This window comes from Numida meleagris, chromosome 2 (assembly GCF_002078875.1).
Source record: "Numida meleagris isolate 19003 breed g44 Domestic line chromosome 2, NumMel1.0, whole genome shotgun sequence".
Classification (NCBI taxonomy): domain Eukaryota; kingdom Metazoa; phylum Chordata; class Aves; order Galliformes; family Numididae; genus Numida; species Numida meleagris.
In genome coordinates this window covers 140,587,114-140,609,017 of record NC_034410.1, presented here as the reverse complement: position 1 = coordinate 140,609,017, position 21,904 = coordinate 140,587,114, and the positions used below count along the sequence as shown (strand labels likewise).

Below are 21,904 nucleotides of genomic sequence, written 5' to 3'. Positions count from 1 at the left end.
AGGCTTCAGTCCCAGATTAGCCCATCAGCATTACTGAGTGATTCTGCATCATCTTCTTGGGGGTGTTGAGTGACCAAAACCATGGAAACCAGTGAGGAGTAGGTGCTCAGTATCTGTGGAAACTCATAGAAACTCATAGTGTCATTAAGTTTGGAAAAGACCACTAAGATCATCTAGTCCAACTATCAGCCCACCCTCACCATGCCCACTAAATTTTGTCTCTCAGTGCCACATTAACACGTTTCTTGTACACCTTCAAGGACAGTGACTCCACCACCTCCCTGGGCAGCCTGTTCCAATACCTCACCAGTCTTTCTGGGAAGAAATTTTTCCTAACATCCAACCTGAACCTCCTATGATGCAACTTAAGACCATTACCTCTGTCCTATCATTAGCTACCTATCCCCCACAAGCCTCCAAGTGCATTAAATGGCTGCAGCAAGTGTGCTGGCTAAAGTTACTTGTTGATCATAATGCAGCTGATTAATGCCACTTAGGTTTTGTCACTTTGAGTTTCTAGGTACATGTTTTTGAGGTCCCGGTGGACGAGAAGCTGGACATGAGCCAGCAGTGTGTGTTGGCAGCCCAGAAGGCCAACTGTGTTCTGGGCTGTATTAAAAGAGAAGTGGCCAGCAGGGAGAGGGAGGTGGTGGTCCCCCTCTACTTGGCTCTTGTGAGGCCCCATCTGGAGTACTGTGTCCAGGCCTGGGGCCCCCAGCACAAGAAAGACATGGAGCTCTTGGAACGAGTTCAGAGGAGGGCCACCAAGATGAAGAGAGGGCTGGAGCACCTCTCCTATGAAGAAAGGTTGAGGGAACTGGGCTTGTTTAGCTTAGAGAAGAGAAGGCTCCCAGGAGACCTCATTGTGGCCTTCCAGTACTTAAAGGGAGCATATAAACAGGAGGGGGAACGATTGTTTATGAGGATGGATAGCAATAGGACAAGGAGGAATGGTTTTAAACTGAGACAGGGGAGGTTTAGGTTAGATATTAGGAGGAAGGTTTTCACTCAGAGGATGGTGACACACTGGAACAGGTTGCCCAAGGAGGTTGTGGATGCCCCGTCCCTGGAGGCATTCAAGGCCAGACTGGATGTGGCTCTGGGCAGCCTGGTCTAGTGGTTGGCGACCCTGCACACAGCAGGGTGGTTGAAACTCAATGATCTTTGAGGTCCTTTTCAACCCAGGCCATTCTATGATTCTATGTTTTCATTATTTTTTTGTTTTGTCTGGGACTATTAGGATTTTTCTCTTTTTGCTTGCTCTTTAGGAAGACAGCTCTGTTGTAATTTCTGAGTTGGCTTGGTATTTCTGCAGTCATTTAAAGATGCCTGGCCAACTTGAAGTAATGGGCAACACCTGTCAAGCCACAGGCTTTGCACATCAGAGCAAGGCAGTCTGAAGATAGGACCTTGTGTGCACTCAGTCAGCTGTGTATTATGAGCTCAAGGCAGGCGTTACCTGTAGGAACCTCACCCGCTTAAATTACTGATGGGTGCCTGGACAGCAAATTCCTCCCTGTGGGCACTGTTGGGGCTGCAAAAACTTCTTCATCCCTTTTGCTGTGACAGTGACAAATGTACAAGTTAACTCCATGTTTTCTTTCAAAGCTGTTTCTAAAAGTTTTGCAGAGTGCAGGGTTGAAGAGAGTACCTGCAATAGTAGCCATGGGGAGAAAGAGAGCTGATTCCTATTCCTCTCTCCTTTGTTTCAGCCTTTTGCTTTGAAGAGGGTTTTATCCTGGCTAGAGTTTGCTTTGGTTCAGCCTAGAAGGAATTTGGACTGTGGGTAGATATGTGCGTAACTCCTCACATCCATGCATGCAGCAGCACATCCCACCTAAGGGTTAACTCCAGCTGTAAGCTGTCAGCATGGCTGTAAGCTCGCTCTCAGACCCTTCCTGCTCCCAGCTAATCCCAACAAATAAGCTTTCCTTGTACATTCTCCTCTTTCCTCCACAACCTCGGGGTAGAAAGAAGGTGGGGATAAAGGAAAGTTATGGAAACATGCTTTAACTATTTTGTTATGTACATGAAAACAAAATGAATCTCCCTCCAGGTACAGCAGCCCCTGATATCCCTACGGGCTACATATATGTGGCTGTGTGGTCCTTCCCAGTTGGCTACTTGACTCAGGCATCCCAGGACTTTTCCTACAGTTACCAAAATAATGTCATGTCCTGTGAATGAGGCAAGGGATCTGAGGCTGAAGCTGTTTCCCAGGGTGCCTGTAGCTGGAAGAAGGGGGTGTTCTTACTCCTTGCCGCTCTGCGTCACTGTGGGGGCTGCAGTGTAGCTTCAGCAGCAGATTGCTGTTCACCAGGACCATAGAACCATAGAGTCGTTTGAGTTCGAAGGGACCTTTAAAGGCCATCTAGTCCAACTCCACTGCAATGAACAGAGGCATGTACAGCTCAGTCAGGTTGCTCAGAACCCCATCCGGCCTGATCTTGAATGTCTCTAGGGACGAGGCATCCACCACCTCTCTGGGAAACCTGTTCCAGTGCCTCACCACCCTCATCATAAAAAGTTTTTTTACTTATATCCAATCTAATTCTCCCCCGTTTTAGGTTGAAATCATTTCTCCTTGTCCTGTCACAACTGACCCTCCTGAAGAATCTGTCCCCTTCTTTCCCATAGCTCCCTTTAGATACTGAAAGGTCGCTATCAGGTCTCCACGGAGCCTTCTCTTCTCCAGGGGAGAGCCCTCCTCATAGGGGAAGTGCTCCATCCCTTGGATTATTTGGATCATTTTTGTGGCCCTCCTCTGGATGCACTCCAACAGGTCCGCATCTCTCCTGTACTGAGGACTCCGCATCTGGATACAGTACTCCAGGTGAGGCTTCACCAATGCAGAGTAGAGGGGCAGGATCACCTCCCTTGACCTGCTGGCCATGTTTCTTGTGCTGAGAAAAAAAATAGCTTGGAGTGGCAGAACAAGTTAGACAAACATCTTGCAAAATGGCTCTATGTCACTGGCTGGTTCCGCCTTCACGCCTCTCCCAGCTGAGCCTTCTTCGTTTCTATGAACGAATGTCCAGAACCAAAGCCAGACTGTCTGTGTTCCGGCCATATCACAGTGCCAGCCAGGAACCACACCTCTCTGTGTGACTGTGAGGGCTGAAGCATCCTCCTCAGCTGCTTGTCTGAGTGGCAGAAGTGACTGCATGTATTTGTAAAACTCAGGCAAGATAATTTTGCCTTCATATTCCATGTGCTGTCACCATGAGCCCTGGTGCTGTCTGTCTCCCACACTTTCTTCACTGTTTCTCACACAGATCAGTGATGCACCAAATTTGCCGTGCATGTAAATCGGAACAGGGTTGATGAAATTAAGTAAGAAGCACAGGAGGCAGGAAAATGAGAACAATTTCTGTCAGTTGCAAGTTTGGAAATGTCTGTGCAGTGGTGATGCTGATCTCTAGGAAAGAGATTTTTTAAACAAACATCTGGAAGCAGTCTGGCAATCTATCTGGGACCCACAGATATTCACTTCTTGGAAGAGAACAGCCCAGTAGCACTAACTGCTCACTGCTGGATGAAGCTCTTGTAGCTGTATGTTGTGACGCCTCTGGGCTGGGGGCTCTTGCCCCTTCTTAGACCGGCTTGGAAATAGCAATGTCCTTGAGCCAGTGCTATGCTTCCTGCATAAAATGTCATTGATCACTTCTCCTGTGAGAACTTGTAAGGATTGTTTCTGGGATCATTTATTCTGGAGGAGACTCTCAGGGTAACTTAACACTCTCTATAGCTCCCTGAAAGGGGGTTGTGGAAAGCTGGGGGTTGGCCTCATCTCCCAGGTAACAGCGATAGGGCAAGAGGTGAAGGCCTCAAGTTGCGCCAGGAGAGGTTCAATTTGACATAAGGAAGAATTTCTTCTCAGAAGGAATGGTGAGGCATTGGAACAGGCTGCCCAGGGAACTGGTGGAGTCACTGTCCCTGGAGGTGTTCAAGAAACATGGAGATGTGGCACTGAGGGACGTGGTTGAGTGGGCAAGGTGGAAACGGGTAGGTGGTTGGGCTAGATGATCTAAGTGGTCTTTTCCAACCTGAGTGATATTATGATTCTGTGAAATTCTGTTTGCAATGATTTCCTTCTGGATGCAGCCATTATTGGTCAGCATTCAGCTTTTTTTGAGTGAGAAGGACATTTTAAAAAAAAGAGATTAAAAACTCATCCTACCTGTTTAAAGCCAAGCCAACTGGAACAGTGTATTTTCAGGAGTTCACTGTATATACAATTGCTGGCAAATCCTTGAGACATTTTAATTAAAGGTGAAATGACTTTTCTTTTTCCTTTGCTTAATTGAGGCCACACAAATAAAGATCCTGTAGCTCCCACTTGCAAAGCAAACTTATCGATTCAAATTGATTGCTCATTTTAAAAGCAAACCCAAAGCCCCGGGCCACTGCTGTGGCTGCTGAGACCCTTATTTTCCGTTACTTTTTAGTGCTGTGCCCATTAAAACTTGCCTGGAGCTTTAATGCTAGACCAAGAGGTGACATTTTTGTAAGTTCCATTTTCAGTGACACTTTTCATGGGACTGAGAACAGGAGCACTGAGACCCCACATTGACTGCAGTAGCCTTTCCTGGTCTGAAACAGCTATTCTTCTTCAGGATGACGAGATAGCTTTTTATTTATGTTGGAAACTTTTGTGCACAGTAGCAATATTTGTGTGCATTGCTAAGTAGCTTCCGTGTTGCATCCCAGATGAAGCTTGCTTTTAAGCCTTCCTTTACGTGATTCTCATGCATTCACAGCTCTTGGAAGCTGCTCAGGAGGTTTGACACTTAGAATCATAGAATCATAGAATCATAAAGATTGAGCAAGACCTGTAAGATTGTCTAGTCTGTCACCTATCACCTATGTTGCCTGGTAAACTATGTTCCTTACTACCACACCTACCTGATTCTTGAATGCTTCCAGGGACGGTGACTCCACCACCTCCCTGGGGAGCGTCTCTCTTCCACTCCTTGTCAATGACAAAAGAGTAAATTTCCAGCATCTAGCCCACTACAATTTTATTTCTGGGTAGCATCAGAGAATCATAGAATGGTTTGGGTTGGAAGGGACCTTTAAGATCCTCTAGTTCCAGCCGTCCTGTTAAAGGCAGGGACACCTCCTGCTAGAGCAGGTAGCTGACAGCCCCATCCAGCCGGGGATGTGGCTTGGAGCAGGGTGTGTGGCTGGCAGCCCTGCATAGGGTGAGACCGAGGCACTGATGTCATATGTGTAAAATGGAATTAGTGACCATTTTCTTGTGGTAAAATTTCTGCTTTTTTTCAAAATCAATGGACTATAGTATGATACCATTCTAGAGTTCAAAATTTTACTACTAAATAAATTAAATTTTTCTCTGCTAATTATTTCTGCATGGGTGATACTTTGAATTTCTCTTTGAACCAGGAAGCCCTTAAATATTCTAGAAGTGCTGGTTACACAGCTACCTTAGTACTCTCTCTTTTTGTGTTTTAACCATCTAAGTAAGGTAAGTGGAAAAGATGCCATAGTTCTGTGCTCGTCTGTGTGTGTTTCTCCAGGATGCAATTATCAGCATCCACATACTTCAGTATTAGCATTTTTAATGCACTTCAGGATGCCCAATCGAGCTGCCATATATGCGGTTCTGATGTATGCAAATCCATTTTGCATGCAGCTCTTGACATATTTTCATATGCAGGATTACGGGAAGCCTTTTCTGCGCCACTCTGATGTATGCTAATCTTTGTTTCCCTACAAACACTTTAAAAGTCCAGACAAAAAGACAGAATTTCTTTCCTGAAATACTGCTGTTTTCTCTACCCAGGCTGGCATACAATCCAGAGCAAAGCTTCCATTCACAGAGCATCGTAGGTGCTTATTCAGATTGCCTGCTCCAGGCATCTACTTCTATCCAGCAGGTATTAGAGACAACCTGAGATCTGGCTGTCCTCTGGACAAAAGGCAGCCTGAGTCATTCATTTCTTTCCTGTCATTGTAGATGTAGGGCAAAAGCTGGCCTGGGAAGATTACTGTGCACAGAGGCTGGATGATGTGTGAGCACAGTGCGCTTGGATCCAAATAGGTCAAGTGCTCCTCTTAAGGGTGTATAAATGATCAATCAGTTTAAAGGAGCTGCATAATGGCTTTGTAATTCTGGCTTGTAGCATGGTGTATTAATTACTGCTTGCATTACTTATGTCTGTTATATATATTTTTAATGTGTTATTTATTGATTCCTTGAAATTTTCTGTGACTGCTAGTCTCTCAGAGGCATGCACAGTAAATGGAAAACTGGACGTATTTGTATGTTCTGTATCTTGCATAGGCTGAAACCCCTCCAGATTTTACTGTGGGCAGTCCAGCACCTATGCCTTCACAACACAGGAAAGGCTAAACTTAAACCCACATTAATGAAGGAGCAAATCCCTGTGGTGCTATTAAACCTTCTCCAGCATGAGTGCAGCATGTCTGATGAATAAATGTTTAACGCAGAGCTGTGTTGGTCGGTGACATTGATTCTAAGAGAGAGGCTGTTGGTTTGACAAGGAGCCCTCAGTGTGAATGCAATGAGTTAATGACCCTGTGGTGCCAAAAACTGTTCAGTAGAGCTTCCAGGCAGAAATCCCAGGGAAGAGAGTGAGAGATGCTCGCGTGGGTCTGGAAACAGATTTCCTAGATTTGGGGGATTATTGACAATACTGTTACCATTATTATCTAACCTTTCTCTGGATTTAGATTTACAATGCTCTGAGGCACTCTGCAGCATATTAATCACACCGTTAGTATCAGAAACCAAGATTCCTCACAAAATATTCCTTGCAGCATCTTCCACGTCAACAACTGTATTTCAGCTCACATCCATTTCCCTTGGTTTTAACCAAGAAGCAGAGTGGTGACTGTATGGAGCTGGTGACTGTTTGGGGGATGGATACACGTAGATGAACTAGCAAAACACGTGCTGTCAATGTGATTGAATTCTACCTTTAGTTTAGAGTGTCCCGTAATCTGAAATAATCCTATATCCTCCGCTGTAATCCTGTAAAACTGAAACTAATGCATGTACAGGAATTCTCTTCTACAACATTTTTAACTTGCCTCTATTTCTATTACTGCTGTTGCCACCATTAATTTGTCTTTTTGTACTTGGATTACCTGTAAGTAGTGTTCTTACTGGCTCTGGAGAACTGGTGCAAGATTCATAAATATATATACAGTCAGTTCAATATGAAGTAAAACCAAAAGGAAAATGTGAAAATTTCTTCACTCTTCTACTACCAGGAGTAAAAATAGTTGGTTTTTTTTTTTTTCATTTTGATCATTTAAATATTTGGCTTTCCCTTATTTGTCATAAACTATACATTTTCTAAAATAAGATTTTTTGCAAGATAAAAACGAGAGTTTTTCATTTCAAATGTCAAAGGTTCTTCTCTTTTTTTTTTAAAGTTTCCTGAAGTAGAAAATCAAGATGGAAAATGATTTTGTCTCCAAAATACTCAGTTTTGGCAAACTGATCAACTTTACCTCCTAAAGAAAGAAGGAAAGAAAGATTGTAGGAAAGAAATTAAGAAAGAAATGAAGACAGGAAGAGAGAAGGACAAGCAAACTGTTCTTGAAAAGCTCCTTGTCTAGGATTATTCCTATCATGAGCTGTTGAAGAATTATGCTTGGTGGAAACACACGTGAGTGCCCTGAAAATCCCTTTGACAGCTCCTGATCTCCCAAGCAAAAGCCAGCAGAGCTTGATCTCCGATTAAATACCACCTAATGGCATGGGAAAGATTTGAGAGTACAGAAGCTCTCTGTCCACCATGGATTCTCTGCCATCAAAGGGTGTCAAAGGAATCAAACTGCCATCTTTAATTTGTCCAGTCTTCTGGTTGGTTGTTTTTAAGAACTGTTACAAGTTGAACAATTCACAGAGACAGACATAATGAAGGAATTTCAGTTTAGGATTTTCACTGCGGAGTAGTTGTATTTGTTGCCCCAGCTTTGTGCTCTTGTTGTGCCAGCCTGTATAAAGACTGTGCCAAAATCCCAGCACAGCCCATTGGTGTGTATTGGCCCACCGTAGAATAGCTTTCCTAGTCCAGCAGGTTAATCCCGAGCCTGTCCAGCATTGCAGACTGCAGGATGAGGAAGGAAAATAATATTTTTAAGAGTTTCTAGTGATGTATTTTCTATTTAAAACATAATGTCTATTTGAAAGAAAATTTGGAATATATGAAAGAAAATAAGGTACCACAAGGGAAGCAGAGGTACTGGTTTTGAGTCATAGAGTGTGTGGAAAGAAGTAGGGCTCCTCATCCAAAAATCACTTTTTAGCGGGAGAACATTGCTACCTGCAGCATGTTTTTCCCTTCCTGGTCTCCAACACAATCCAAGTGAGACCTGGGAGCCTCCCACCTTTCCTTGGCCATAATCACTGCTATTCACAGTGCGACTGCATAGCTTTTGCTCTGGTGCTGTCCTTTTGTGTTGAAAATGCTTAAACTGAGGGTTGAGCCAAAGGAGTGTCTCAGCGGCGGAGTTGCCCATAAGACAGAATTAATTGCCCATCTCCGTGGTCTCTCCCAGTTTATCCCATGGACAGGACATGCAGGGGCTGATTTGATCACAGGTTTATCTTCATGGTTGCAGTCACCTCTGTGTTTTCCAGTAATAACAGGGACCCAAGGGGATGTCAGCCTTAGGCAGCTGGTTTTCTCCTTGCATCCTTCCCCTTCACCCCAAACCCAGTTTCGCTCCTCTCTCAAGGCTGAAGACCAGAGGCTGCAAAGAGATGGCAGTAGGGCACGTGGTGTTTATCAGAAAGGTGACAAGTTGATGGGATCCTGGAATGATTTTGCAGCTTCAGCATCTTTTTCTTTTACTGAGATCAGCCAAGATTGCAAACGCTTAAGCTCATGGTGTATGTTTCCCTAAGCTATTTTTCATTTAGAGTCTGATCCAAGCTCCACTGCTCAGAGCAGACTTTGTTTCAGCCCCATTTCTGGCTGCACCAGCTCCCTGTTGTCCTTTATCCCTAAAAACGGTTCATTTGAGCATCTGCCTTTCTGCATGCCCAGTTCCCAAGATGACCTCTGCCATACAGTTGATGGATAGGGAAGAGCAGAAATATTGTCCAGCCCTTCCCTCAAGCACTGTGGTGGAGATTCCAGTTCCAGACACCTTAGTAACACGCCTGTTAAAGATTCCTAAGATAAAAATTTATTTTGAGGTAGTAAAGTACAACTTCCCCACCCAAGTTTCTGTTAATATTGTATGCATCTTGCACAAAAAGCTGTTTGCTTACTCTGACTGCACTGACCTGTTGTGCATGTAGGCAGGGAGGGCTCTGTTAGTACCTAGGAGATCTTTTATCTGCCAGGACAGCCCAAGTGTGACAGATAAGACACAGGTAATAATTTTTTTCAGATCACTAGCACCTAAATGCCATGCATTTATGCTCCATAAACCACCTCCAGTTTTTCTCCTATTCGCTGTGATGGATGAAACAGTGCCCAAGGGCTGGCTCCAAACTCAAGAAATGTAAAGGAGTTGCTGCCTTGAAATTTGTGTAAAGCAAATTTTTCTTGTGGCTTAAATATTACCAAATGTGTAATTTTACTTTTTGTTTTCATTCATTTTTTTTGTATTTTGTTTTGTTTTTATATAGGCAGTGCTGATATGATAAACTGGAGTTACTTGAGGTGAGCATTTTAACAAATATGATCAGTACTATCAGTGTGTTAGACTGACTGATATTGTATCCCCTTTTGACAGCAGTGGTCAAACAGGTTCCTCACAGCACAGTCAGAGATGTAGCAGGGGAGGTACAGATCATGTTCTCACTGATTAAAACACAGAGAGGACTTGGAGCTGCTGTTCAGTGCCCACAGGACAGGAGCAGCTCTGTCACCTCTATCAGAATGGACAAGAGCTTCTAGTTAGCTCTGAGAAACAAAACACAGTTTGGTGTTAATTAAGTTATGGATGGAAAAGAACAAATTCATGGAATCATAAGAGTAGTTTGAGTTGGAAGAGACTCTTCATGAACATCTAATCCATCTCCCCTGCCATGGACAGAATCAATCCACTACACCAGGTTGCCCAAAGCCGCATCCAGCCTGACTTTGAATACTTCCAGGGATGGGGCATCCACAGCTTCTCTTGACAGCCTCACCATCCTCATGTGCCAGCTGGTGCTTTTCCAAAATTGCATCCCTAGGGGATTTTGTTGGCAGAGGCAATGGCACCTGTTGTGCTGGGGCATGGGCAGCGTCCCCTGGTGTCTGCATCCTTCGTGTGGTCCTTGGCTCCTTCTGAGACCGATCAGCTGGAGATGGAGGAGATGGCTCTGAGGTCTTGCATGGGCTCCCAGCGTTGTCTGTTTAAGGGAGATTCATGTTGCTGCCCCATGTTTAATTCTGAGGGGTTGCCAGGCTGTCTTGTAATTGCTCAATCCATCTCACATAGCAAAAGCCTCATGCTCAAAGGTCTCTGGCAAGGTGTCAGACCAACGAAGTGTTTCTAAATGTCAGCCAGCTCCTAGCAGTGGGAAGGAGCCAGCGATGAGCTGGGGCAGGGCAGACAAGCCCATGGTTTGGAATAAAACAGTCCCATCCATTATTCCTTTCCAGGATTTACCACAAAACTGACGTGGGAAATTACATGTGTTTTCCCAGGGGTAAGCTTTCTGCTACCCTACAGTGATATCTTCTAAAACATTTGGTACCTTCATGTGTACAGTAAAGCAAGATTTCTTTTTGGATCCTCATGGTGCACCCCATGACAGGGCTCTGAGGCCCAAGGTTGGTCAAGTAGTTACTCAGGAGGAGTGTGAATGAGAAGAAGTCCCAAAACAAGAGGAAGCGTGCTTGAGGAAATACAGCTTGTGTTACCAAAAGGCTTGACAACAATAGAGCTGTCAGTAGCTTAGCTGGAAAACTAATTTGGGTTTGTTTTTTTTGCAGGGAGGGTAATTGGGGCTGTGCTCCTGAAAATGGGCATGTGCAGTTCTGCTGCAGTCTTTCTAACACAGAGTAGTGGCTTGAAATAAAACGGCAGCAATTCTCTACTCCTTGACATCTTCGTTTTCCAACCATGCAATACTAGGGCTTGTACAAATGTGCTGTACAGTGGTTACCTTCATGAGAGAGATGAAGCAAGTCACCTTGTTCCTCAGAACCTCCTGTGGGGTGACACAGGCCAGAGAGGATCAGGATGTGGTTTGTGAATGCAAAGCTGTGAGCTGTTCAATGACTGCATGGAAAGCTGGCAGTGCCTCTGTACGGGGATGTTGCTTCTTGTTGCCTTTGTGCTGTTCTCACCAATGTGCTGCATCTGGAAAATGATGACATCAAACTGGAGAAGTTTGTTCTACACTTAGATTTTAATGTGGGTTGTAGACCAGGAGGCTGGATCCTGAACTGTCAGCATCAAATGCAGGCTGGCAAAAAACTCACCACTGTGCTAGTAATTAGTACTTCCCTGCTAGCAAACAGGCATTAGGAAGTGGTCAAACTCAACCATAGAAGGCCATTTACTTGGGGAGATGAGAAGTGCAGTAACTTCTTTTCATTGCTCTTATGATTATTTTAATTATGCTTTTTTGTTAAAGAAAAAATCAAGGAATGAAGCATTCTGCTAATTTTCATAGAATCATAGAATTATTACATTTAGAAAAGGCCTCTAAGATCATTAAGTCCAGTCGTCAACCCATCACCACCATGAAATACTTGTGTCTTTAACACACAAAGGAATATTTCTAAGCATTTCTTTCATTTCTGAAATAATTCAGAATAATTTTGACAAAGAATTGGCACGTTTAGAAACAAAAGTCGTCATGAAGTGATTTTAATGTAAGCAACATTAAGCATGTAGGTTTGACCTCAACAAAATACCACTTGCATGGCTGAGATTATTTTCAGTCATTCATTCCTGAATGATGTTTTCTTGAAGATTTGTATTTCCAATGAAATGACCTGTGGTCTGTGGGCAACGTGATTTGAAATGCCACAGAGTAATTCACTCTGCTGTTCTGACTCAGTGTTGTTGGGGGACAATTGGGCTGGATCCACCAATCAACAGAAGGCGAGGCTGGGGCAGCACCATACCTGGATCATAGAATCATTGAATGGCTTGGGTTGGAAGTGACCTCAAAGATCATCTAGTTCCAACCCCCCTGCCATGGGCGGGGTTGCCAACCACTAGATTAAGCACTAGATCAGGTTCTACCATCCCCATATGCTTTTTGCTTGCACCCCATACTGTGTCCCATGCCCCCAGGCAGGCAGAAAGGTGCTCTGGTGTTGGCTTATCTGGGTGGGTTTCACACCTGGACGCAGGCTGAGGCTGTCCTGGAACAGCCAAGGACTCAGACAGGGTAGCTCTTCTTCTGAGTCCTTATTTCACGGTTTCATCTGCCCTTGTCCCCTGTGCTTGAGGAAATGGGCTCTGATGGGCTGATGGCTTCCTAGGATGGGCCAGGTATTGTTTGGGCTTCCCCAGCTGTCCTTGTCACCTTGTGCTCCTTTGTGGTGTGCAGGTGATCTTTCTTCACATTACCTAATGAATGCAATGAGAATATATTGTATTTCTAGGTGGATTTATAAAAAAAAAGTATTTCCTGAAGGTGTTACGAGTTTCTTTATATTAGTCTATCACATAAATGTGGTTTTATCCTTGTCTGTTAATTCCAAGTTGGCAAAGACCAAAGGCTTTCTTCAGATTTTGCAATACAAATAAGATCTACCCTAGGAGGAAAAAAATGGTATTTCTTTTCCTCCTTTCCAGAATGCAAGAAAACAATGAACACAGTCAATTGCAATGGATTACTCCCAGGATATTTTATTTCATTTCATAAAACCTAGACAAAAGACTAAGATCTGCCCTCCTTTATGACCATGGAGTCACACTGGAACCATTCCTGCACTTAGAGCCCACCACAAAGGAAACTGCCTCACTTTTGATCTAGCCTGGGAAATGGAATTTTGCATTCTCCCTGCACTGCATGCCACTATATATTGTGAGTTTGCTGCAGAATTAAGTTATCCCCGCATGTCCAAGGGTATTTTACATGAGGACAAGGGTATATTTAGAAAGCAGGAGGAAGTAGGAAAGGAAGTGAGAGAAATCCAGACTACAGATAAAACCTTAAGCACACAATAGCTTAAGGTAGCTTAACCTGCTGCCAACAGACAGAGCTAGGCACAGGCACACTGCAGTTCAACCCCATTTAACTGTCAGTGTGTCATAGCTGAGCAGGGCTGGGCACGTCATTTAAACCTCTGCATCTTAAGTTCCCAGGAATTGTTCCTGGGTCCAACGCCAAAATGACCTGTTTGCAGATATATGAATGCCAAGGTCACGGTGAGTTGTGCTGATAAAAACCGTGTCTGGTTGCACGCTGCTTCTTGGCAATAACTTAAATTGACTAGCGCAAATAGTATAGAGAGGTGAAACAACTTCACCAGAGTGGGAGTTGTAGGCACTAGCCCCCTGCCAGGTCTCACGTCTACAGCAAACACAGGGCTGCTACTTCAGCATTACCCTGCTCTTTTGGCACTGTGCTTGGTGTCAGATGCAGCAGAAGCCTCAGTGCAAGGAAGAAAGACAATCCTGATCTCTGGGTTGGATCTAACTTCTGTTAAGAATGGAAAAAAATGGGCCTCATCCAAGTCACAGCAAAGTCGATGAAAACTTTTTCTGTTCATTTCAGCATGCCTTTTCCTCAGGTCCTGAATCATATTTATAGTCCCGAGAGCCTTTCTGTCAGGATATATTTATATATATTTTTTCCTATTCTGAGTACCCATAGGAAACATGACCGTTCATAAGAAAACGGAAATAGCGAGCATTAAAATAGAGTGTGTGGTGTGCATTTCCACGCTGGAGAAGGGCCATGAGAGTTCTGCTGTTTTCTCACCTTCACCCCGCACTAAAACAGGTGGTATGATTAGCAGTTTGGAGTCACTGCAGTCCATTGTGTAAACACAGCAATTTTTTTAAATTTTAAATATACGTTTAACCAAAGATCAGTTAAAAAAAAATCTAGTGAAATGGATGTTTATTCTGGAGGCTGCAATTGTCGTCTTTTATGAACAATATCCCATTTTATACGCTTTTCCAAGGAAGGCCCCCTCCCTCCTCCACTTAAAGCTGCTGAAGAACAGCAACTATGTTTACAAACAGTGACTTGGCTCAACATTAACAGCAGGAGGGGTTCAACCTGCCAGCATTGCAGCTTTTGAATTATCTGGCCAATAAATGGAGAATCGATCTGCTTCTGGGACTTGGCACTGCTTTGGGAGGTTTGGGGCTGTGTTTTTGTTTAGACTAGCAACTGCATCCATACCAGTAAAGCAAACATGTTTGGGACTGCTCTCTGGCACAGAGGCCAGCTGGCATGGACAGGGCTTTTAAAATCCTGTTCTTACTCTCCAAGGCATGGTGACTTTGTACCCGGTGCCTTTTGGTATGTGAATCCCAAACGTACCCAGGGAGGTCTCTTGTTAGCACTAAAACTCACCACAGGCCCCTTCAAAATGTTCATTTTAGAGACGGGCACGCAGGATTGCTCTCTGCAGTATAATTCACTGCCCGAGCAGCCTGGGTTAATAAAGCCTTTTGTTATCCAGGTTGACCCGCTTGTCAGCCCTGGTTGCATTTGTTTGGTCCAGGCTGCAAATAAATCTCAGGACATTTGGCAAGCAACAACTAACCGGGTGGCACACACTGCCCATCACAGAGGAGAAACTCGGAGTTGAGCAGGGGTTCACGACCATGATCTGAAGCTCCGGCTTTCAGGTTTGGCTTTACAGAACTAAATAAATAGTAAGTAAATACTTAAAAAACTCCTCTAAAAAACTGTGCTGTTTCCATGTCTGACCCTTTGGAAAAGCAGTTTGGCATTGGGGATCTCCTCGCAGATCCCCAAAAGAAGCAGCAGCAGCCTCTTTCCTTTGTCTGGAGGAGCCTCAGTTCTGGGGGTGAAATGGGAGGGATCCTACAAGCAGCAGTTTAATATGGGAATTTTTGACAGATAACAGTTGCTGTTTTGCTTTCTTTGCTGGCTGGAGGCCTGAAGCTAAGTCCATGAGACTGTGTTTACTGGACTTTTGCTTTTTCACAAATTGCACATATTCTAATGGAGGCTCTTCTTCAATGTTTTTCCTCATTATTATTATTTTTTTTAGTCAAGACAATGTTGATTAAGCGATGGCACTTTAGGGGCTTTATCTGCAAAGATCTAAATTTTAAAAAAATTCTCTGCTCCAGGCTGCTCAGCAGCCCCCACATCCTGCCTCTATGCCTGGCTGGGATCTCAGGGGAACTTCTGAGATCAAAAGCTGGCCATACCTAGCCTAGCCTGGCAGTAAGATGGAAAATAACAATAATCCATGCAAAACAAAGGCCATTTATGCTTTAACTTCCCCCATTTGTTCCAGAACATATGAGCTGTTCTTGCTTAGCTTTCTCTGAACCACAGATCCAGCCCCAATACTTAGGAAATGAAGCTGGGGGAGAAAGTGAAAGGAACCAGTTCCTCTTCCTTCCTTTCCCTCCTCTGTCTGGCGCTTTTTGTTCAGCTGCATCACGTTATGCATACTTGGCGTATCTGGTGGCTATCAAGGTCAGCCTAAGGGAATAAGGTGTTTCATTGCTATTCAAATGACTGAACTGTAATTCAAATAAGGCCAGAGAGCGGCAGCTGACTCAATATAAAGGGACTCAATGTCCACAGGTCAGTGTTCTGCCTTTTCGGAAATTTCAGCCTGAAACTCCTTTGTATGCATGTAGGGCAGCTGAAGTCGTAGCTCGTGCCATGTTGAGGGCTCAGAAATTTTGGGATGGGCAGTGAAAAGCATGGAAACTCTGACATCTATTTTTCTCTCTTTTTATGTGTGTGTGTCTCCAGGCTGCAAACTACTCTGTATGGCTTAAATGGACATCAAAGTATGTCTTTCTGCTGGAATATACATCCCCAGATGATCTGAGCCTTGATGAACTAACTTCAAGGAAAGAAAGAACCACATCCTGCTTTCTGCAGTTTGAGTCCTTTCATTAATGGCTTGCTCCCACACAGAAAACTTGGAACGTGGAAAATCAAGGATCTATCTTTCTTGAAGCCACAGTGGAAAAGACTTCCAAGCACCGTGAGAAGGGGAAAAGAAATACCCAGCTTTGCCTTTTTTAAGTCTGTCTGGGGAAAACGAAGCTTCTTCCCCCATGGACAGAGGTACTGCAGTCGGTAGGTGCAGCCTAGGCCCCAGGTGGTGACTGGCCCTGAGAGGGCCAGCAGACTCTGTCCTTGTTGCCTTAGCTTCCCCCCACGTTTTGCTCCGCCAGCAGCAAGATGGTCACCGTCAGGAAAAGGAATGTGAAGGTCTTCACATTCGCCTTTGTGCTCATCACGGTGACATCGTTCCTGCTGAACTACAAGCACCAGGTGACCATGACTGCTTGGGATCCTAAACATATCATCACTCAGTTTTCTGAACAAGTCAGAAAATTCATCAAATATCCTAGGAGGCCATGCAGCTGTAGCACCTGTATTTCTGAACTGGGACATTCCCTTTGGTTCGACCAGAGGTTTAACTCAACTATGCAACCTTTCCTGACCTCACAAAATGCCTTGATCCCAGAGGACAGCTACAGGTGGTGGCTGGTAAGTGGAAGGCGTGCTGGCCTGGAGGTGGCCTGCCCGTGGTGTGTTGCAATTTAGGGCCTGAGGTGATATCGAGTAGGAGGTGGTTCCTGCCATAACCATTTGTGGTCTCAGCTGACAAGGCAGTCAGAGGTGGGAGAAAATGAGTGTTTTTGCTGTTGTTTACCACACAGGTACTTGTTGCACATGTTTGTTTGCTGCAAGTTAGGAAGATCAACCCGTTGGAGTGTGTCCAGCAGAGGGCCACAAAAATGCTCCAAGGGATAGAACACCTCTCCTGCAAGCACAGGCTGAGAGAGCTGGGGCTGTTCACCTGGAGAAGACTCCAGGGAGACCTGAGAGCAGCCTTTCGATAGCCAAAGGGGAGCTATTAGATAGAAGGGGACAGATTCTTTAGCAGAGTCTTTTGTGACAGGGCAAGGGAGAGTTGTTTCAAACTAAAAGAAGAGTAATTTAGACTGAATGTGAAAAAAAAAGTATTTTACAGTAAGGATAGTGAAGCACAAGAACAGGTTGCCTAGAGAGGCAGTGGATGCCCTGTCACTGGAGACACTCAAGGTCAGGCTGGACGGGGCTCTGGGCAACCCGATCTAGCTGTAGCTGTCCCTGTTCAGTGCAGGGGAGTTGGACTAGGTGACCTTGAAGGTTCCCTTCCAACTCAAATGATTCTATGAAATTCCCTGGCAGAGCTAGGGATTTGCAAACCTCAGTATTAACTTTTCCTCCCTTCGTGTTGTAAAGACTAGAATTTGTAATGCAGCTTATTATGCTTCAGATGGTAAAAAAGGACTTTTGCCTTTTTCTCGAGGCAGCAAAGAAAACTTATTGGGAAGTGTGTAATTCGCTAGAGGCTCTCCCGACTGTAAGACATGTAAATAATTAGCAGGATTAAACAGAAAATGATTCATTCCATGTGTATGAGCACAGGCTGCATTGTTGCTGGTGACGTAAAACAGGTCTGCGAGGCACACAGGCATACAGCGGGTCACAGGGAGGGAGCGGCCCATATGTGTCCTTGGGGCTGGGCAGTGCAAAGAGCTGGATCTGAGCATTGTGAAAGCTGGTGCATATCTTGTTCCAGAAACACAGGAGGGAAGAAGGCGTATCCTGACGGTTTGTCTAATTGAAGCCCCTTTTGTGTTTTCTTGAAATGAGATCTTGCATTAAATGATTTGCTGATGGCCCCTGCTGCCCAGCTGCTAAACCACAGGTTCTGGCTGGTTTCATTATGAGTTGCTTCCTTGCTTGTCAAAAAAAGTAGTTTCACAGTGCTTTTCTTTGAACACACAACTGCCTACAACTTGGTCTCCCGTGCACAGCCCTTAATGTGGAATTAAGGTGGACATTCATGGGCATGTTGGGGGGGTTCAAGTCTCAGAGGAGGCGTCAGGTGTTGCAGAAGCAAGGCTGAATCTGATTTATCACTTCTCACTCCATTGCCTGTTGTATTTTCTGGTGGAAAATAGCTGCCAGCAAACTGCAATGTTTAATGGTTACATAAAATATATCCTCATTTTGTGGAAAAGCCCACTTTTGGGCTATTAGCCTCATATTCCAGCTCTTTCATCCTTTCACCTGCCCTTTTGCCATGACAGCTGTTTCCAGTCACTTGTGTATTTTCTTGCTGCCCTCATACGCTCTTCCTTCTGGTGCCCCTACTTCTCAGCTGGGCTGTGCTAGATCCATTAAAAGGGAAGATGACAAGCTCAAGTTCTGCACTCAGACCCAACTTTGATTTAAACATGAGGCTTGAATGCATTCTCTCTTTAAAATAAAAGTTAAAAAAAGGAAGAAAGACTTGGGACTTTCAGTACTGAATTTCTGATTCTCCTTCTTGTAGTGAAACTGAAATAGAAAAGGCACAGATATCTAACATCAGTTCAACTCGAAACACATATTTGGAGAGGAGGGTTCTTTTTCAGCTAAATGAAAAATTAGAGGCCTTTGGGATAGTCCAAAGCCTTTTTTTTTTTTCCTTCCCCCTAAATTTTCAGGGCTGTCTAACTATTTTTAGTGTTTTCGTTCATTTTTTAAATTCAGGTCAAGTTCAAAGGGAATACGCTATTTCCAAACACAAAAGCAAAGCAACTTTTTCTTAGATGGAAGATTTCTACACTTTCTCCACCTTTTTTTTTTTCAGTCAGAACTTACCTTCAGCCAGAACATGTGAAATGTTTTGGTGCTACCCAAAACTGCATGGTTTACAGGAAATCAGCCCCACACTGAAAACACTTGCCCTAACCTAATGTTAAATGGTGAGTGAAGGAGCCCTGCAGCTCCTGGCTGCAACCAATTTGAGCAGCCTTTCTGAGATGGAATTGTGTCTACAATCAGTATGTCCCAGGTGCATCCTGGCTGAGCTCCTTTTCTGCTGTTCGGTTTTAGTCTCATTTTTCAAGTTTATTCAGAGATTTCTGCCAGTCTTAAAGAAAACATTGCTCGTGGCTGCATTTTACGGTCGCTTGGTTTGCTAACTCAGTGATTTGCGACTTTTTACTATATTTATACTTAAAAGATGAAGCACGAGGAGATCTGAAATTGCTAGTTGTTACTTAAACTTCATTTCAAGGCAGAGATGCTTGCAGGACAGACTCCAGACAGTATGATGCTTTCATTACCCTGTAATTGAGAGGAGGATGACTGCACTGGGACTCTTGTGCTGTCGGGGTGTAACTGGTATGATGGGAAGAGCCATGTGATATGGGCTAAATGCATGCAGAGCCCTTGCTGGAGAGGTTGCTCTGTCAAGCTTAGTCCACCCTCCCTTCTTATTTACCTTGCTGCTAAAGTTATGAATAGGGATTATTCAGCCAAATGATGACATGGCATAAGTATTCCTCCACTTCTAGCGGAGCCGTAACTGATTTCAGAGCCTAATGACAAGGATTTGACATGAAGTGGCATGTGGGGCCAAAGGGCAGGGTGGTTTTTCTTGCTTGCAACTCTTCGCATGGTTTCCTGTCTCCTTCATGGTGTATTTGTAGAATATATGGCCAGCTTGGTGGGATGTGGCTTTTGGAGGGAAATACTCTTGCTATGTGTGAATGTCTAAAAATCTGCCTGGTTGTGTCTGTGTTCACAGAAACAAGGAGCTTATTTGCACCACTGTTACTTGCTTTTCATTTGCTTAAATCTGCCTAGGTGATAAACCCTCCCTTGATTTAGTCTGTCTTCCTTCCTTCCTTCCTTCCTTCCTTCCTTCCTTCCTTCCTGCCTTTCTCTTCTCCTCTGATGTGTCCCTCTGTCTTTCTCTCCATCTGCCTTTCTGTCCATCTGCCTTCACTAATCTTGCATTTCAGGGGCTGTCAGAGTCTCAGTGTTTGGAAGCTGGCACCTCATGCCATGTGCTGCATTTCTTCCTATTTTCTCTCCCACCCTCCTGAACAACAGGCTCACTTTCAAGTTTTCCATTGTTCTATGAAGCAAATGCCATGGACAATCCCTCTGAATTCAGTAACCCATATATAAGGAACGGGGACAAAAAATAAGTGCTGTAACACAGCATAGCATTTATTTATAGTTTTCTTGTTCTGTTCTGAAAGTTTTTCTTCATTGTTTTTAGTGGTCAGAGAGTCTAAAAAATGCAAGATTGGAACTCGCTGTTCTAAATTCCAAATAACTCCACTCAAGCTGATGGATTAAAGCTACAATAAGTAAAATCGGGCTCAGAGTTCCTTGGCAAGCTTATCTGCAGCACATTGTTCATAAACTTCCACATTATAATATTTTTTATCTTGAGTCTGATATTTGAGGGGTTTGTTTTCTTCTTTTTCCCTTTTTTTTTATTTCAAGAAAGCTCAGCTCTTGTGGACATTTGATTAGCATATCTAAAAGAAAATGTTAGTTTTTAGGCCTCCTGGCTGTAGGAAAAGGTGTAATGTATGGCTTAAAGATTTCCTCACCAGACAGTGAATAGAAGGGCATACCCACCACGTGCACATGGAATTTGCTCTTGTTTTTAAGACAGCATTAGAACTACTTGACACCTGAGTCATGCATTTTGAATGCTGTTTGTAGAAAATTTATCCAAATACTTTGATCACAAGAAATCTTTAAAACTGGGATGCTGTCTGTGATACTTGAAATGCAATACCAAGCTCAGCACCTCAAAGTTCCCTTCAGGAGGTAGAGCCAAATGCAGTCCCAGTGCCTGTACGTACTCAGTGTGACCTGGTGTTATCCTGCTTGGGTGCAAGCCTGATGTTCAGACCAGCCTCGGACATACTGAGAGAAAGAAACTGACCTTGTGTTCCCCCTTACCCTGGCCAGCAGTGCTGTGTGTGTCCAGCTGGGCTGTAGCACCTAGTTCTCCTGTAGCAAGGACAGATGGATTTGAAAGTGCTTTGAGCCTGCAGTCCCTCTGAACTGCAAGCTCAGTTCTGCTGAGCTACAAGCATCCTGGAGCCAGAAACACAGGCAGACAGAGCTGGCAGAGGTAGGGTCTTTGCTCTTGTGGAGGTGGCTTGTACCAGCCATGGAAGCTGGAAATCATACAATTTGGCATACACACATTACTGTGTGCTATTTACATAATATATGTACATTACATTTATATTTGAAAATGCATATTTTATGACAGACACAAATCATTCCACAAAGCCAACCCAAACCCTTGAAAGGCACTATATTCTTCCCCTAAATCTTTTTGATGCATAGTAATTGCAGGACATTAAGTATAACAATAATAATGTCATATTTTCCAGACCAAGGAGACATTTTTAAAATTGATGGTCTCCTTTTAACCTTTCCTTCGGTCTGCAAAATGGAGATTACCTGCATTTGCCCCATCAGGCTGTTGCTAGGATTAATCTTTGTACAATGTCTTATGGCTGGGATGTGCTGCCTGAGTGTTAATGCCTCCAAACTGCTGCAGTGAGGCAATTAGTAGCATTGCAAAAGAGGTTCTCATGAGGCTTAAGTCTCTATCTTTTAAAGACATTAAAAAAAAAAAAAAACAAGGAATAGCATTGAAAAACAGTATTTCTGCACTTACTTCCCCAGGCTGCCTGGCAGTGTTCTTACAAAAGAGCTGCCCCAAATGTGCTGCGAGGACCATACCCATGGCTTTCCACCACTGACGTTGTGTTCTGACCCACGCTTGACACATTTCCATCTACATTCAGGTTAAGCAGGATGTTTTCTACATGCTAATACATTGGGATTTTGAAGGTGTGTCTAATATGATGCTGTGCTGAACTTAGAATCGTGGAATCTCTGAGGTTGGAAAAGACCACTAAGATCATCTAGTCCAACCATCGACCCATCCCCACCAGG

The 21,904-nt window shown here is 44.0% G+C and overlaps 1 protein-coding gene across 3 annotated transcripts in view; it reads left to right on the top strand.

The window, feature by feature from the left end:
• Nucleotides 1-21,904, top strand: part of ST3GAL1 (ST3 beta-galactoside alpha-2,3-sialyltransferase 1) — a 77,266-nt gene that overhangs the window by 32,862 nt on the left and 22,500 nt on the right. For 2 of the 3 annotated variants that reach the window (XM_021386622.1, XM_021386624.1), the window contains exon 2: nt 15,881-16,630. In XM_021386622.1, the coding sequence (XP_021242297.1) occupies nt 16,319-16,630 (312 nt within the window). In that variant the 5' untranslated portion in view covers nt 15,881-16,318. Of the gene's footprint in view, nt 1-14,641; nt 14,797-15,880; nt 16,631-21,904 lie in introns of those variants that run through there. The other variant, XM_021386623.1, reaches the window with a different exon arrangement.